At 39.7% G+C, this 16,627-nt stretch overlaps 1 protein-coding gene across 4 annotated transcripts in view; it reads left to right on the forward strand.

The window, feature by feature from the left end:
- CARMIL1 (capping protein regulator and myosin 1 linker 1) overlaps window positions 1-16,627 on the forward strand; it is a 192,903-nt gene that overhangs the window by 148,104 nt on the left and 28,172 nt on the right. For all 4 annotated transcript variants that reach the window (XM_034074622.1, XM_034074623.1, XM_034074628.1 and 1 more), the window contains 2 exons: window positions 709-796; window positions 3,350-3,499. In XM_034074622.1, coding sequence (XP_033930513.1) covers window positions 709-796; window positions 3,350-3,499 — 238 coding nt within the window. The remainder of the gene's footprint in view (window positions 1-708; window positions 797-3,349; window positions 3,500-16,627) is intronic.

The following is a 16,627-nucleotide window of genomic DNA, read 5'->3' on the forward strand; positions in this document are numbered from 1 at the left end:
CATGCTTGTCAGCTGCATGTCAGCTGCCCTCCACAGCCTGAGCCTTTTGTACTGTGGCCGAAGATGGGACTTGAAGGGAACAATTCAAGGTACACATTTCCTTGATAAGAGGTTACCAGGGAAACCTTGACTCAGGTATGGGGGGTGTATGTTTGTGTTCCACATACATGTAATGGGAATGGCAGACATTAAGATCTTTGAGACAAAGTGGTTACCTAGAGCGAAAAGAGGAAGCCGAGTTATGATGGTGAAGACTGGAGAAGCAGCATTGTACAGTTGTTTTTCAACTGGCAGACAAACACAAAAAGAAATGGAGAAAATGGCTGGATTGTAGTAGTGTTAAATAGGCAGCACTGTTCTAATCCCATTCACCTGAGGTTCATGTTTCTCTGACTCTGGAGGTGGAGTGTTCCGTAATGTATTTCACATGTGGTTTTAATTCATTTCTCTTACCCAGATGTTTTCATTTCAGCTTTTAGAAAAATGTGAGAAGCAGGTTAAATATGGTACAGAGGCTCTTCTGTTTATTATGTGATTCATGAGTTTATTTCTGAAACCTGCAGTCATGTATCCTGACACCCTGTAATGTTTTACCTCAAATAAAGTGACAGCCCTGTGGATAATCATCGCACTGTTGAACATGTAATAGAGACAAAATTCTCCTGCGTGAATTAAAATTTTCTCTGTCTCATTTTAATCCTCACACAGTGAAGTAAAGCTAACAGTGGCTTCTTTCCTGTCTGACCGAGTGGTAGATGAAATCCTGGATGCACTTTCCCATTGCCATCACAAACTGGTGAGTATTTGCATGGTTGATAGCTGAATATGCTGGGTATTTTAACAATGCCGTTGACATTCATAACTTGTTCAGTTTCCCCCTAGCACAGCTCTATTTTGAAATTGGTCTTATTTTCATTGGCATCACTAACATAATTTGAAATATGATTGTGGGGCTCTTGCCTCCTTGGCTTAAGGAAGATACAGGCTTTGGAGAGGCTGCATTATATATTTGTCCTATTATCTTGTGCACTACTGTCAGATGTAAAACTAGAAATGCTGTCAGGTTGCATCATTGAGTCATTAGTTACAAACAGTGCCCTGTACTTGTCCTGGTGAGATTATAAGAGTTGGTTGCTCATGAAATGAGAGGTAAAATTTCATTCTTTAGAGAAGGGACTGCTGAGATCTTGTTCTCTGAACAAGTACATCTTGAGGCTACCTCAGAAAAATAGGTATAAAGTTGGAAGAGAAAGGAGTAGAAACGTAGCAAAGGCTACGTTTTGTTATTTTGTTTTATTTGAAGGTACTTAGCTGTCAGAAGGCACAGTTGTTTATTATAAAGGTTGTTGCTTCACCAAAAGTAGAAGAAATGAACAACTGTGTACCTACAGAAAAACATTTTTACTTCTAATGTAAGTAAATTACATTAAAGGGCCTTTGTATGGAATATCCAGTGCTTTTTTTTAAAGTAGCCATTGGTTGATCATGGTGGTCATCCTCCTGGTTGAAATTGCTCTTCATTTCTAATTGAAACTTGTCTGGCTTCAGCTTGCAGTCATGGATTTTTTCAGATGCTTTTCACCACAACATAAGGGAACAATATATATTTCTCATTATTTCTTCTCTGTGGAAATCCTCATACACAGAAAACAAATCACTCTTTCTCCCCTCCCCCCTTTTAAAAAATAAAAAGAAAAAAAAATTAGAGGACTGGGTTATTTGAGGGTGTGTCTTCATGATACAGAGCAGCATTGTGTAAAGATACCACCTCTGGTCTCAGGAGCTATGCAGCAGTGGCCACGTTGATGAGCTGCAGTTAGACCTGGAGCAGGCTCAGCTGGCATGAGCAGTGGGCTGTCTCTGTCCAGTGTTACTGCGCAACATAGTCATGCCCTGACTCTTGCACAGTAAGTCATTTTCTCCAGTCTTTGAGTCACTTCAGTAAGAATTCACTGCACTTTCTCCAGCTGTTTTAAAAGCCTCTTTTAAAACTATGGTCCCAGAACCAGACAGAGTATGCCAGTATTTTAACCAATACTATATAAAGGAATGAAACGTTTTTTCTCCTGATACTCTTTACTCTTCGTATTTACATAGCCAAGGAGGTAAGAGTGCCTTCCTTTTGTCAGTGTTTTCAGTGGTACCTCTAATACTTCAGTCACATACAAATATCTTTGTACATTGCATTGGCACAGCAGTGTTTGATGTGAATTTGAAAAGTAAAGCATATTCAGCAAGACCTGAGTTTGCTAATGATGATGATTAGCATTAATTATTATTTGAGCCATTTTAGTGTGATTGAAGAGAAATCTGTAAGAGCTCTCCAGTTGTTTTTCCTGAGTAGATACTAGTGTAAGTGAGCTATAATTGTCTCAGCTCATCTGTTTACTCATTTTGCTGGCTAACAAACTGCAATCCACTGGTTGTCCAGAGTTGTGCTAGTGTTAAGCAGTGGACTGTAGCTCTCCATAGCTGCCTCTGAAGGTTTCTGTGATTAACTGATTTGGGCCAGCTGATCTTCAAATACTTGCTTTTAACTGATGTTATTTAATATTTTCTTTTGTTAGCAACAGAACTAGGAAATAGTTCATCATTTTCCTGACATGTGGTTTATATAGCATTCTCTGTGCTCTTAGTAACAGTTCTTGCTATGCAGGTCTAAGAGTGGATTTTATTATTGTTATTGTATTTCCTCTCATACTTCAAAAAAAAATCTTATCCCTCAGATCTGTCAGTATATTTATTTATTTTTTGCCTTTTTTATGGTAGCTCTCATCTAACTCTTCAGGGAAACAGAAGGGAGGTATTTAACAAAGCTCTCCTGTGTTTTGAATAGCAGATGATAACAGTTTGGCCATCTAATAATTATGAAAATTGTATTCACTGAAATTGTACTGGTCTTTGTGTTAATTAATTAAAAAAAAACCCACAACAAAACAAACCACAAATAAAAAACCCCCTCAACAAACAGACAGAATTGCCCTGTACAAAGCTTTGCTTCCACACTTTTGTTTTCTTTGTACTAAAGACAGAATAAATGCTGAGGAAGTCCCATAATACTATTATATGTCAAAAGTAGGATGTCTTTTTATCTGATCTTCTTCTTTTTTCCTATTAGAATGTTCTCTCTTCCCTCATAGAATGTGTGATGGAAGGGGTTCCATCAAAAAAAAACCAGAAAACCAAAACAAACCCTGTGTGAAGATTCACACACACAACCAAGCTTTGCTTTTGTAATTAGCGTTTTAGGATCTGTGAATACTTAAGTTCTGTAAGCTTTCTGGTTGGGTTTCTTGTGCCTTTTTTAATAGTTTGATTGATGTGCTCCTGTCTTTATCCTTGCCTCAAGGCTGACCATTTGACCAGACGTGGCAAACCACTTCCACAGCAGGAATCACTGGAAATTGAGTTAGCTGAAGAAAAACCAACTAAACGCTCTGTCATCACAGTTGAGGAATTAACAGAGATAGAACGTTTGGAGGACCTGGACACCTGTATGGTAAGACACATTCCTCTGCCCATTCAGTTAAGCATGCAAACAACTGGAAGAAAATACTTCTCAAAATGTCATTTGGCAATTTCATGATATCAGGAAACTGAAGTTAGGAATTGGCTTGTAGAAAAAAATAATGTTAGCTTGTGATCATTGGGTTGCATGTTGCTGTTCAGCAAAGGAAAAGCTTTTCCCTTCATTTCTCCTTTCCTGGTGCCTATTCAAGGGCCTTTCCCTTGTCTACATTGCTGCAGTCAAGCTTAATACACTAAAACCTCTCCCACTGGCCACAGTTTCACAGAGATTTCGGTTGCAGGAATAAATTGGACCATGCTGTCCTTTGACAACACGAATCCATGTCTTCATTCTGCTTGACATGGATTCCTCTGAGCTGTGACAAGAAATGCTTCTGCCTGGAAGTTATATTATCGACCTTGAACAGAAGTTGGCTTCTTTAATAGTAGCTTTTGAATGCATGAAAGAAGTCTTAAAACCTTGAGACTGGGCTGCAAGTGATCCTGGAGGGCAAGTTTTTCAAAAGTAATTGATTTAAGAGTGTGAGATTCAGTAAAAACGCTGAACATAAATCATTGAAGTACCTTATAACATTCTTAAAAATTAAAAAAACTTTTATTATAAAGATTACTCCATGCCATTTTTGAGATGTAAATCCACAGAATTACAAATTAATGGTTTTCTAACTGTTTCCAACCTCAAATCCCCCTCCACCCAGCCCACTCTGTTGAGGAACTCTTCTGTGGACAGGAGCTTTAGGGGGCACATCTCTATTGCCAACTAGTCAATGTAATAGGTGGTGTCTGCTGCAATGGATGGGCTTTCTCTTCTGCCTTCTTGCCTTTCCCAGGAAGCTAAACTGGCATAAAAATTGGTTGTCTCTTTTTGTAGAAGCTTTATTGATTCAGTTCCCTGAGTAGACTTACTGTAAAGTCAGACAAGTATAGCTTGAGAGAAGGAACAGCAGGGTTGCTCCTTTCTGCAGCAGCTATCGTTTGTTCTCGCCTAATACCAGATTAAAAAACATTCTCTCTCCCTTCCAAATCTCCTTCTTCACCAGGATTTGATTTGGTGAAGTATTTGAACATCACAGATCACTTTGAGGTGTGTATTGCTGATGGCATCATCTAGCTCATCACTGGTACTGTCAAGTTCCAGAAGTGTTCTGTAACCAACATTCAAGTAGTCATTTTTAGCCATAAGTCCTATGGGAGAGAGACTTCTCAGTAAAATGTGTGGCATCTGAACCCTGTACCTCTAAGTTCATGTTTACATGCTGGTTTCATTTGTAGACAAATGAGCTAAGTGCTCACTTTGACACCCCACTCTCCCCCTTGAAATTTATTTTTGCTGTCTGTTAAGAATAATAATTCTTTGAGAATGTCTTTAACTTTTATTACCATGAATATATGAAAGGATCCCTATCGCTGTGCTGTTATCTTTCACTTTGGTTATATTAAAATAATGGAAATGTGGTGATGCTTACAGTCTGTAAAAGATGCATTAGATGTTAATGGTACTTATCTTCGGAAAGGTTTATATCTCTCTTCATTCAGTTCTTTCACCCTCATCTTGCACAGAGATTCAAATACCTTTGTGACACAGATTCTCATCAATATATAATTTCTGAAGAGAACGAAGCATAAAATAAATACGAGGCAGTAATCTTAGTGCTAAAGAATCCATTCATTAAAAACTGTGATCTACTTAAGATCTACTTTTTGCATCCTGGCTGAAAGTGATTTTGGTTGCTGTTGCAAAAAAATATATGGGTAGCCCTAAGAGGCAGAGTAATACGGCGTTTTTTATTGAGCTAGTGTTCTCTCTGAGTTTTGTGCAACTAAAAGCATCTGAAGAATGGATTTCATGCATCTTTGGGGTGGAGTTAGAAATTCAAAGATAGCATTTTCCAAGTGATGAATTTTTGCTATGGGAAAATCCTATGGATTTCAGATATTGTCGTGGAAAAAATAAGAGGATTTGTGGCAGATGTAAGTGCCATACAGATACTTGCATGGAAATAAGGATGCTTCTGAAAGGGGCATCACTGAATGCTTTGTGAGCTGCGTAGTGCAGGAAACAGATATGTTGCTGAAAGATTTTACTAGAAAGAGAAGCATATGGTTTTATGAACTATAATTATTTTTAATCTTAGATGAGATACAGCTATGTAGATCCCACTTCCAAAATGGCTTTAGTCCAGAACACTGCCTTGTTTGGCCATTGGAAATTCCTAAGCATTACAAAGTGTGATGATGGAACAAATCTTAGTCTTGTGAGTAGATGATGCACCTGGCTGAGTATTCTTCAAACTTCAAACCTGAAACCTTGAATTTCAGCTCGGTGGTTGTGCAAGTTTGGGAATCTAATCTCTTAACTGCCAAAAAAATATGGAATGTGGGATGGGGCTGATCAGGTTGCTGGGATGCCAGGAAAAAAATGCCTATTCTAAGCCTTGTGTATCAGTTTGCTCCAGCTAGTTGTCAAGTTGTCTGGGGAAGAAGAGATTTTGGGCTTATAGGAGAGGCACTGAGCTTGGACCATCATTTTGGGGTAGCTTTTTTTTTCCATTTGCAAAATTGGGATTCATTTTTCAAGCCCATTATCTTCCACAAGCTGATTCTCTTTGTTCTTGTTTTCTTCAGCAAGCCAATCAAGGACTAGTATTCTAGCTGAAGCAAGGTATACAACAGCATGCTGTTATTTACCAGCCTCCCTTGAAGGTGTATTTGAACAATGTGGGGAAAAATGGATCCTAGTTCTGTTTTGATTCTGTGATTACAGGCGGATTATACAGCACTGTAGCTAGGTGAATGACTATGAATGAGGTAGATGTATTTGTAATAAAATGCTTATGAGCCATTTGGTCTTATATGCAGTTTGAAAGGGGAAGGCAGGAAGGTTTGTTTATGAAACTTTGACTGGCAGCATGGAGATCTGAATCTGGTGCTGGTGGCAGAGCAAACAAACAGGCATGTATGCATTCCACAGCTTACCCACCTATTCTGAAGCTGGGTGCAGACTAGCTGTGGCTTGGAGGATTTCTGAGTCAGAGTAGAGTTGCCATCCATCTACTTAATTCTGTCCCATCTGTGTTGTTTATACATATCACACTATGAACTATCAGGTGATCCTGCCCCTCTACTCTGCTCTTGTGAGACCTCACTTGGAGTACTGTGTGCAGTTCTGGTGTCCTCAACGTAAAAAGGATATGGAACTGTGAGAACAAGTCCAGAGGAGGCCACGAGGATGATCAGGGGACTGGAGCACCTCCCATATGAAGACAGGCTGAGAAAGTTGGGGCTGTTCAGCCTGGAGAAGAGAAGGCTGCGTGGAGACCTCATAGCAGCCTTCCAGTATCTGAAGGGAGCCTATAGGGGTGCTGGGGAGAGACTCTTCATTAGGGACTGTAGTGATAGGACAAGGGGTAACAGGTTGAAACTTAAACAGCAGAGGTTTAGATTGGATCTAAGGAAGAAATTCTTTACTGTAAGGGTGGTGAGGTACTGGAATGGGTTGCCCAGGGAAATTGTGAATGCTCCATCCCTGGCAGTGTTGAAGGCCAGGTTGGATGAAGCCTTGGGTAATATGATTTAGTGTGAGGTGTCCCTGCCCATGGCAGGGGGGTCGGAACTAGATGATCTTAAGGTCCTTTCCAGCCCTAACTATTCTATGATTCTATGATTCTATAAATGGGCCCATTAAATGCAGCAGTGAAATAAAAGAGACTTTAAAATGCTATTTCTAGTATTTTTTTTGTTGTGGGAATTAGAACTTAACTACACACCAAGTGTGCTGTGAAAGCTTATTAGCTTTAACTACAGCTATGGTTCTCATCCAGGCTTTAATGGTGGCCTAAGAGCCCATAATATGAAAGGTTTGTCAGTCATACCAGAATTTGCTATCCTGTTAAATGAGCTCGGAAGAATGTTGGGAGCGATTGAGAGGTCCAGTGTAGGACGCAATAGCTGGAACATTATGAACCCAAGAGTTGACACCTTCCTAAGCTGCAGTACAATAAATTGATGCTTCCCTAATCTACAGTTTAGGGAAGTTTAGTTGTCTACATTTAATTAGAGCTGCGTTGATGGTAATAAGTCATTAGATAAAAGTTGTGTGCAAGTAAGATTGAAAGAAAAATCTTTATGCATGAGATTACTTACTGTTCTCAGATTAAAGGAAGAATCATGTCCTGATTTTCAGAGCTTAGGCTCAGTCATGAATTAACTTCATCAAATAGGATGGTTTCTCTAAATTTTTTATGACAAGTGTGACACATTTTGAATTAATACATACATTTTAAAGCTAACTTTAAATAAAGCATCCATTTTTTACTGAGATTGAATATCATGTATCTTGATATGTGTAATTGATTAGGTAGATACTCATTGATTAAAGTTGTACTTTATCCTGTCACAGCCTTTAGTTTTTTGCAGAAGCAAGAGATACTAAATACTGTTCAATTTCCCACCAAAAGGTAATGGAGCATCTTTGTGAAATTGTGTTTAACAATTATTTTCTAAGGCTTTTCTTTTTTTTTAATTAGCTGTTGGAATGTTTGGCTTTCAGAGTGCTAACAGGAGATCACAAGAGTAGAATAGCTATTTAAATAAAAGTTATAAGAGTAATAGGTTTTTACTAGAAATCCATGTACTCATCATCTTTCAAATATCCATTTCAGCAGTATAATTTCATTGCTGTAGATAGTAACAAGCATACAGCTGCCGTAAGTATCATTTTTAGAGCAAAGCAGAAGTTATTTGCACTATGAAGAGGTATGGTAGGAAATTGTTTGAAACACATAAAGGATTTGTAGGTTGTAATACACCAGTCTGCTTATAAATCTCCTTTAAAGCCTTTCAGTGTCAGATTGAAATGCTTGGACGGTAAATTATGTGTTTGCAAAAATGCTTGTAGCTAATAGAAAATGACTGCCTGTGATGAATGCTGAAGCTTGGCCATTTCTCATCTATTTCTAATTTTAGCCGTAGAAATGGTTCACTTCGATGGAGGAAAGTTGTTGGGTTTGTTTGGTGGTGTTTTGTTGGGTTTTTTTAATAGGTTATGAGCAGTATATTAATGTTTTAGCCTTTATTGAACAACAGATTTCACTTGTACAGTGGAGAAGAAAATTTGCAGAAATAGCCGAACACTTGTAGATTGGTAGTGTATGTTTTTTCCCTGGGAATGTTCTAACAAGCCTTTGTCAAAGACTTAGCAAATTAGTTCAGTATTGAGGTGAGGACTTACGAACCCATGGGTTCTGAAAGACAAGGAGTATGTGAACCTCATTGTTTTCAGAGAAAAGGGAGAAATTTCCCTCACCACACCAGCACTGAATTTATTTTGTATTTTAAATAAAACGCGTAAAGTACCCCCTGAAAGCTTTCTCTCCCCACTCCCTCATCGAAAACAAAATAGAATTAAAACAACAAAAACCCCTTCAGGTGCTTTCGCTGGAGGAAGGAGAAAATCATGGTGTTACAGACTCATTTACATGTGCACTGATACTCTAGGAAATGAAATAAACCAGATATTCTCTAGTATGCCCTGAAGCACTTCCACATCTGATTCTTGTTGCTATTTAGCTGCAGCAGAATTGTCTCAGATACAGTCAGCTTGTTGGATGAAAGACTGAACACCTACTGCAGTAAAATCCTGGTTCCTGTTGAATTCCCTACGTTCTCTTGTGCTATAAATAAAGCTCTAGCTGTGTGCCTGGCTTAATCCAGGAAAAATCATTGTTCTTGCTGAAAAGAGCATTTCCACTTTCCCCTGTACACAGTTCACTCTTTTCTGCCCACCCCCTCACACCTGCACTGATGTTCTCACAGCCTCACTATAAACTGAGTGTGGGAATTGGTTCAGCTGAAAATTAAGCTTTTTACAGAGGATTTCTTTCCCAGGTTAGTTTACAGCCAGACTAGTCCCCTGGTTGAGTTACAAAACAAATCCTGAGCGGCAAGAACAAGCAGGCAGGGATGAAGGCAAAGGCAGCAGCCTGGATGAATGCTGGATTAAATTGATTGTGACACATGAGTTTCTCTCTTGTATGCATTAGCAGAAATGGGCCTTTGATGTGTAGTAAATACAGCACCCTGTGGGAAGCTAGGAATTGGCATTATGGTATGCGAGAGTATTCTTGGCTTCTGAAAAGGCTCCATCATAGGCATGTGAACAAATCTACTTCAGTGGGAGTCCAGTAATATTTCTGACTCACCCCAAACCAGGACAGTTCATGAAAGTATCACCAGGAGGGGCACAGTACAGTGCCAGTGTGCTCCCTAAGCCCTTCCCTGCGCATGCAGTGCTACGGCTGAGATAAAGAGAGCCAGTGTGACAGTTTTGCAGAGCCTGTGAATACCTTGTTTATTTGTAAGTTGTGTGTTTATATGTTAGTCTCACCATCAGTATTTTATCAATTTTAATTGTGAATATATGTTACCTATCTATTCCTGGATTCCTATATACAGTTTTGCAGCATCCTCGCTGCCCTTGGAGATCCTTATCTGTGTGTGTTCAATGTCTGTTACATGTATAGACTACAAAGTGCAGTCGCTTTCAGGCTTATGAGGGTTACATATTCCCAGCTGAAACACTAAGAGAAACCTGGCTTTCAATGTCTTTATCTTGGTCTCTGAGTGTAAGGAGGTGATGGATAATTGATATATAGTATGTTTTCTTTAAACCAACTGAGATTTCTTAGAGTTCAAAGCTGACTCTGAAAATCTAGGATACATTATTTGCACAATATGAAGTAAAGACTGTAACAGACTGCTTCTAGTTAAAGCACTACATGCTATCTTGAGGACTACATGCTATCTTAAGAAAAAAAAAAGTAGTGTAAAATAGAATTCTGTTTTCTGCTTAGGTTAGAATGAGAATTGTGAAGTGCAGCTTCTGAGTATTCTGTTTGCATGGTGGCACTTCTGTATCAGGAGCACACTGCCATTCTCTTGCTCCCACACAGTGGGATGGGGGAGAGAATCAGAAAAAAGGTAGAACTCTTGGTTGAGAGGAAGACAGTTTAATAGGATAGAAAAGGAAGGGGAAATAATGATAAAAGAATGCATAAGACAAGGGATGCACAATGCAGTTGCTCACTACCCACTGACCAATACCCAGGCAATCCCTGAGAAGTGGTTTGCCATTCCCCAGCCAGCTACCCCCAGTTTTATTGTTCAGCACAACACCATATGGTGTGGAATATTCCTTTGGTCAGTTGGAGTCAGCTGTCCTGGCTGTATCCCCTCCCAGTTTCTTGTGCTCCCCAGCCCACTCACTGGTGAGGTGGTATGAAGAGCAGAAAAGCCCTTGACTTGGTGTAAGCACTGCTCAGCAACAACTGAAATGTCAGTGTGTTATTAACATTATTCTCATCCTAAATCCAGAACACTGTAGCAAAGCACTGTACCAGCTAAGAAGAAAATTAACTCTATCCCAGCCAAAACCAGGACAGTATCCACCCCTTATTCTCTACCATCAACATCATGCACAGGTTGTACACTTTCAAATACCTCCCAATTAATCACCACCATGTTTCCTGTCTTGATATCTACAGACAGATATCTTAGTCAATGGGCCATCCCTCTAAAATGTACGTGAGCATTTACATGGCATACCTTAAGCACCACGTTCTGCATTCTTGCCACAATGCAGTAGGCCAGATGCTCTGCATCCGTTGCTGCAACCACCCCCGCAGGGCATTTGCCACCATCCATGAGTCAGTATAGATAGAGCACCATCCAGTTTTCTTGGTCAGCAATATCTATAGCTAGACTAAAGTAGTTATGTTCTGTGTGGTAGTTGCCTTACTGATTTTCTCTTATTATTTTACGTTGTGAAAAAGCCACGTTGAAAGGAGAGCTCAGTTACAAAGCACTCACTGAAACACTGATCTTGCGAGTTCAACTTCCCTGCAGTGGTTGTAAGAGAGAGTTGACTACTATCATGTTAGTCTGTGGCAAACACAAAGGTCTTGAACATGTAGCTATGCAGTGTACAGTTAGTGCTAGCCCTGACTGCTCAGTCCCACTGTTCACCAGTGCTAGCAAACATTTGAATATCTAGGCTGTAGGTAGAGTCACCCCATCAGACACCAGCAAACAGTTGCAGGCTGTAGCTGGACACCCAGATGAGAGAGGTGACTATCCCTACCTGGTTCACTGTCAGCCAGCACTCATCCACAAAGCCAGCAGCAAGGATCACTTACCTACTTCAGGTAAAGCTAACAGGTTTTGAGGACAAAGACCCTTTACACAGTTTGAATCAGGTGCATTTTGTCATCCCCTTTGCCAGTAGAGCTGTGGAGTCAGTTGATGTTCAGCACAAATGGATACAGAATTCATCTTTCAACAGCCTCTGTTTATAAGAACCTACTCACAAATTCCCACGGCAGATTAGCAAGAGCTCCTTTGGAGTTGTTACAAAATCTAGATTCTGTAATCTTTGGCAGAAGGACAACCACAAACAGCAGGAGAATAACCTGAAATAGTGCTGTTTCTGTAACACGCATCTATCTGCAGCTATAATGCTTCTTGATTCAATTAATATCTGGCAAGTTGACTATCTCAAGTGCTTGAGGAGTTTTCTATATAGGTTGCATGGCCCTTTCTACTGCTTTTTGGTTCTTGCAGTGTCTCGAATAACGGCACAAGTTATTTATCTGTACTGTATGGGGGAGTCTTATTTACTCTGAAACGTGGAGAGCCTGCTGAAAATAGCATATGCACGAGTCTGTCTCATGCACTAAGTGCACTTTATGGTTCTCAGTTCACCCAGAATAGGAGGCTTGTAATTTTTTGCTCTGCAAAATCAATACCTCATATTTCAGGGATAAAGCATAGTGCTTATAGGAAGAGGAGAATGGAAGTCTGTGTTAGGGCAAGTGGATGTAGATTACCATTAGATTATGCTATGTTTTGTCAAGGAAAAGGAGGTTAGGACGAGCAGGGCTACTTGAATAGGAATTTCAAGTAAATACATAAAATCAAGAATACGTAGTGCCAAAAATGTAGAAGACAGCTTCTGAGTCATCAAATCTTATCCCTGCTATCACTGACAACTGCATCATGCAATCCTATTTGCAGATCTATCAAGCTTCCTCTCAAAACATCTCCCTCAGATTAGAGGAAAACTTAGAAGTAAACAGATTCTTCTATGTTATTCAGGTCAGCTAAAGCCTCATTGCAAAGTGGTGGGCGTATCTCTGCAGTAAGATCTGACTTCATGTGAGTAAAGATCAAATTACTGTGAATTTTTGAGGTCAGTAGTGACAGGATTGGAGTACTGATCTGAAACTAAAATCACTTGAACTGGTGAAAAAAATCTTCAATGAGCACATGTTAAAGAAAACTTAAAGGAATAAGACAAAGTGATTGAAGCGTCAGGGTGGTTTCAGTCAAGGCTGATCAGAACCTCTTTTCCATCTTATATGTTTTAGCCATGGGTCGTTTCCAATACCAAATCTCATACCAGGGGTGAGATTTGATACCAATACCATAGTATTTAGATGCCCTAGGGAAAGTTTGTGTCCATACTCTCTAAGAAATGGCAGCATCCAGTGCCTTGTTACCACCCAGCACTTGATTACACACTTGTGGGCAAGCAGTCCTGCTTTGCAGAGTAGGTATCTTTTCTTTCATGATGTTGCTGTCCTTCCTAGGCTTATGTGCTGCCTCATGCCTGTCTGACCAAGCAGCATTATTTAAATCATGTATCACACTTAGGTACTGGCACTCCATAGACCAACCTTTGAGTTTTGCTATCCTGTCTTGGGTAATTATGATTGACCTCTTCTGTTAGGTTTAGAGACAAAACTTAAATACTCTACTCAAGTATTTCTGTTTCCCATGTAGGGTCTTAAAATATTTACTTGTTGCCTATCAAGATATTTCCTGGTTTTAATAGGGAAATATCTTAGCATGGTAGTTCCTGACAGGACTTAAAGTTCCGAAGGTTGCAGTTTGGGTTTTTTTTTTTTTATGTTGATAAAGTCTGAGGGGTATAAAGATTTGCTGTGCATGCTGGAAAGATGTCTGAAATAAACTTCAATGAGAAAAGAACAGAAGAGCAGCAGCTCAAGTACTGGGTTTTCCCCATCCACTGTAAACTGTATCTGACTGACTGTGATGCATCTCCCTGTAGCATTTCTCCTTTGAAATGTCACTGCTTCAGTGCAAGTGATGCATCGTCTGCCCCAAAAAGGTCTAATGATGGTGGGAAAATAACTGATTTTTTTTTCCCTGGATTTCTACTTATCCTTTTGGTAGCTGTTCATTCCAGGTTTTTGGAAGGAAGCAGACATGCAGTTGGTTCTCTGTCCTGGGAAGCTCTATGACAGGAAGATACCACAGTCCTCATTCATGAAATCATAGGAGGGTTTAAGTTGAAAGGGACCTTTAAAGATCATCTAGTTTACCCCCTGCTTTGGGCAGGGACATCTTCCATTAAGTCAGATTGCTTAAAGCCCTGTCCCATGTGACTTTGAACACTTACATTCATGACTGCCTTGCCTCAAGCTTGCTTTAATGATGTTATTGTCCTGGGGTACCAGATCCATATGGTGGCCATCTTTAAAGAATTGCCAAAGAATACCTGAGACAGTTGTGCACCCCTCTGTATTTTCTGAGTTTGAGAACATTTTCTTCTTACTATATGGAAGTCTGGCTCATGAACAAAGTAATTTTTGCACCAGCGTTTGCCAGCTGAAGGTAATGAACAACCACAAGCAAGAAGGTTGTGGTGTCTTAAAGAGATAGTTTGTGCCACCTAACCTGCAGCAGCAATTTGTTTTACACTTAGTTTTTAACTAGAATAAATTAATTGGAAGCATCCTTTTTGCTCATCTTAAAGCCCAGCTGCTGTAGAAGATGCTGCTACCTCTTCATGAGCAAGTAGAGAACAGAACTGATGATACAGAACTGATGATATGGAGAATTGCTTTTTTTTCTTGCAGGTGGTAGTTGCTGGCAGAGTTTCATGCAGGATACTAATTCAGAACATGAAATAAATTATTCAGTGTAGTAGTTTTAGGAACTGCTCAGTATAATTCATGCATCTAATTTGTTACTCTTCATAATAAAAGCTTTGGATATTTATATGCAGGGATATTTATTAGCAGGAATTTTACATTACTTGAAAGATGCAACAGCAGAATTATTTATTAAAATAATATATTGTAATACTTGGTGAAATATTGCAGATTACATGAGCCACATCTCAGCAAGCAGAAAAGCAAAGGTTTCTTGGCTAGTAAAATGAAACAAGCTTAAGGGCAAATCTGTTGAGCTTATCTTACTGCAGTGCTACTCCTTTTCTATCAGAAAATGTTGCTGTACAAAGTATTCTAAAGGTCAGACTGCTTTAGATGAGACTAATTGAATTAATTCTGAACCACAGCTCATTCTCTTGAGGAAGGGAAAGAAATAAACAAGCATACCCCTTAAATTCAAGTATGGATTATTGGTGTGCCATATTTATTCACAATATCTATATTTATATGTAGTATTTCCATACAGGGGACAGAACTCTGAAATAGAAGGGATCAGGACTAGATCCTCCACTGCTGTGAAAATGTGTAGCTGCTACATTCAGGACAGCTGCATCAACATAGCAGCCTGTTGCAGCTTGCCCTTCACTTCTAAAGGATGTGTCAATGGCTTTGCTCTCCTGTCCCCTGTAAAATACTCCATTAGCTGTCATGGATTTTAGCATTGCATTTAACTTTCCAAGGACAGTGGCACTTGAGGGGAACTCTAAGGACAGTGATTCAAGTTACCACTGCTGCTAGTGGGAAGTACATAGCTAAATTCCTGCGAGCCATGCTGAGGGTTTTACCCTGGAAATCACATTATAAAATCTTCAGTAGCTGGAGTAAGCAATAGCAGCTATCTCATTTCTGAGGCTTTCTATACAGATGATGAGACAGACAGCTGTGTGTCCAAAGATTAATATGCAAAAAAAGGCAAAATTGGTCAATTTACTGTTCTGATTTATAAAGAATACCTGAAGTTGATTTATTATTAATGATTTTATTGTTATTTATTTTAATAAGACAACAGATGTGTAACACATCTGTCAGAGGTAGGAGACTAGAAGAAGTTCAACTGACAGAAATGGTGTCATGGCAGTTTTACTGGTCAGGACTCCTTACAGCAAAACAAAATAGCAGCACTTGTGATAAAATGCTATATTTTCTTATTCCTCTTTCTTACCCCAAAAAACACATACAGCTGAAACAATTTAGCACTAGTTTAAAATGTCCTGGAAGAATCCTTTCAAATATTTTTTTCTGACAGCTCATTCCCATTTTGCACATCGGCACATTGTTACGATTCCCTGATTTGGTTCTGCTAGAGTGAATTTGACTGTGATTTCTGGTTGTGGATTGGTGTTTTGTCTTTAGCAATGGCCTGTGTACACTGGGAGGCAGACCACTTTATTTTGCAGTTATGCTTAGTGCAAGTGAAGGGAAGGGTTGGGTGGCCTCGTTGTCTGTGGTACCTCAAGGGTCTGAAGACTGGCATCTGCAGAGCAGTCAGATTCCTTGGTGACTTCAGGCAAGTCCGTTAGGCTTTGCTTTGCTTGGTGGTGCTCCCTTGTCTAACCTGTTGCCTGCTGTGTGCCTCCCTCTCCTCCTTCTCCCACCTTACCCCAACCAACCAACAAGCTGTTTAGCACCTTTTAAGGTTTAATCAACTCAGTAGTCACACTCCCTTAGGTGAGATCACTAAAGTGTAGAAAGTAGGAGTATCCATAAGCCCTCATAAGGACCACAGACTGTAAACTCCCCCAGACCCTGGGACTGCTTCCTGTTATATATATATCACTTTGCACTTTGGTCCTAATCACCTTTCCAGCTTCTTGTATAATGTAAGTAACTGTCCTGCCCCTGAATTAAATACACAGAACACCTGGATGCTGTCTGGTGCAGATTGTTTTTGAAATGTGCTGGAAATTTATTTTTAAGATGTTTCTCAGTGAATTCTGCAGTCTCTCCAGCAACCTCAGGGCAGCCCTAGTGAATGATATTACAGAAGATCAGCAAGAGAAGAGAGAACATGGGTTCTGGCAGGGAAGCGGAGTAAGAGTGTATGTGTGTGTGGACAGCATACAAAA

This window comes from Melopsittacus undulatus, chromosome 1 (genome assembly GCF_012275295.1).
Source record: "Melopsittacus undulatus isolate bMelUnd1 chromosome 1, bMelUnd1.mat.Z, whole genome shotgun sequence".
Classification (NCBI taxonomy): domain Eukaryota; kingdom Metazoa; phylum Chordata; class Aves; order Psittaciformes; family Psittaculidae; genus Melopsittacus; species Melopsittacus undulatus.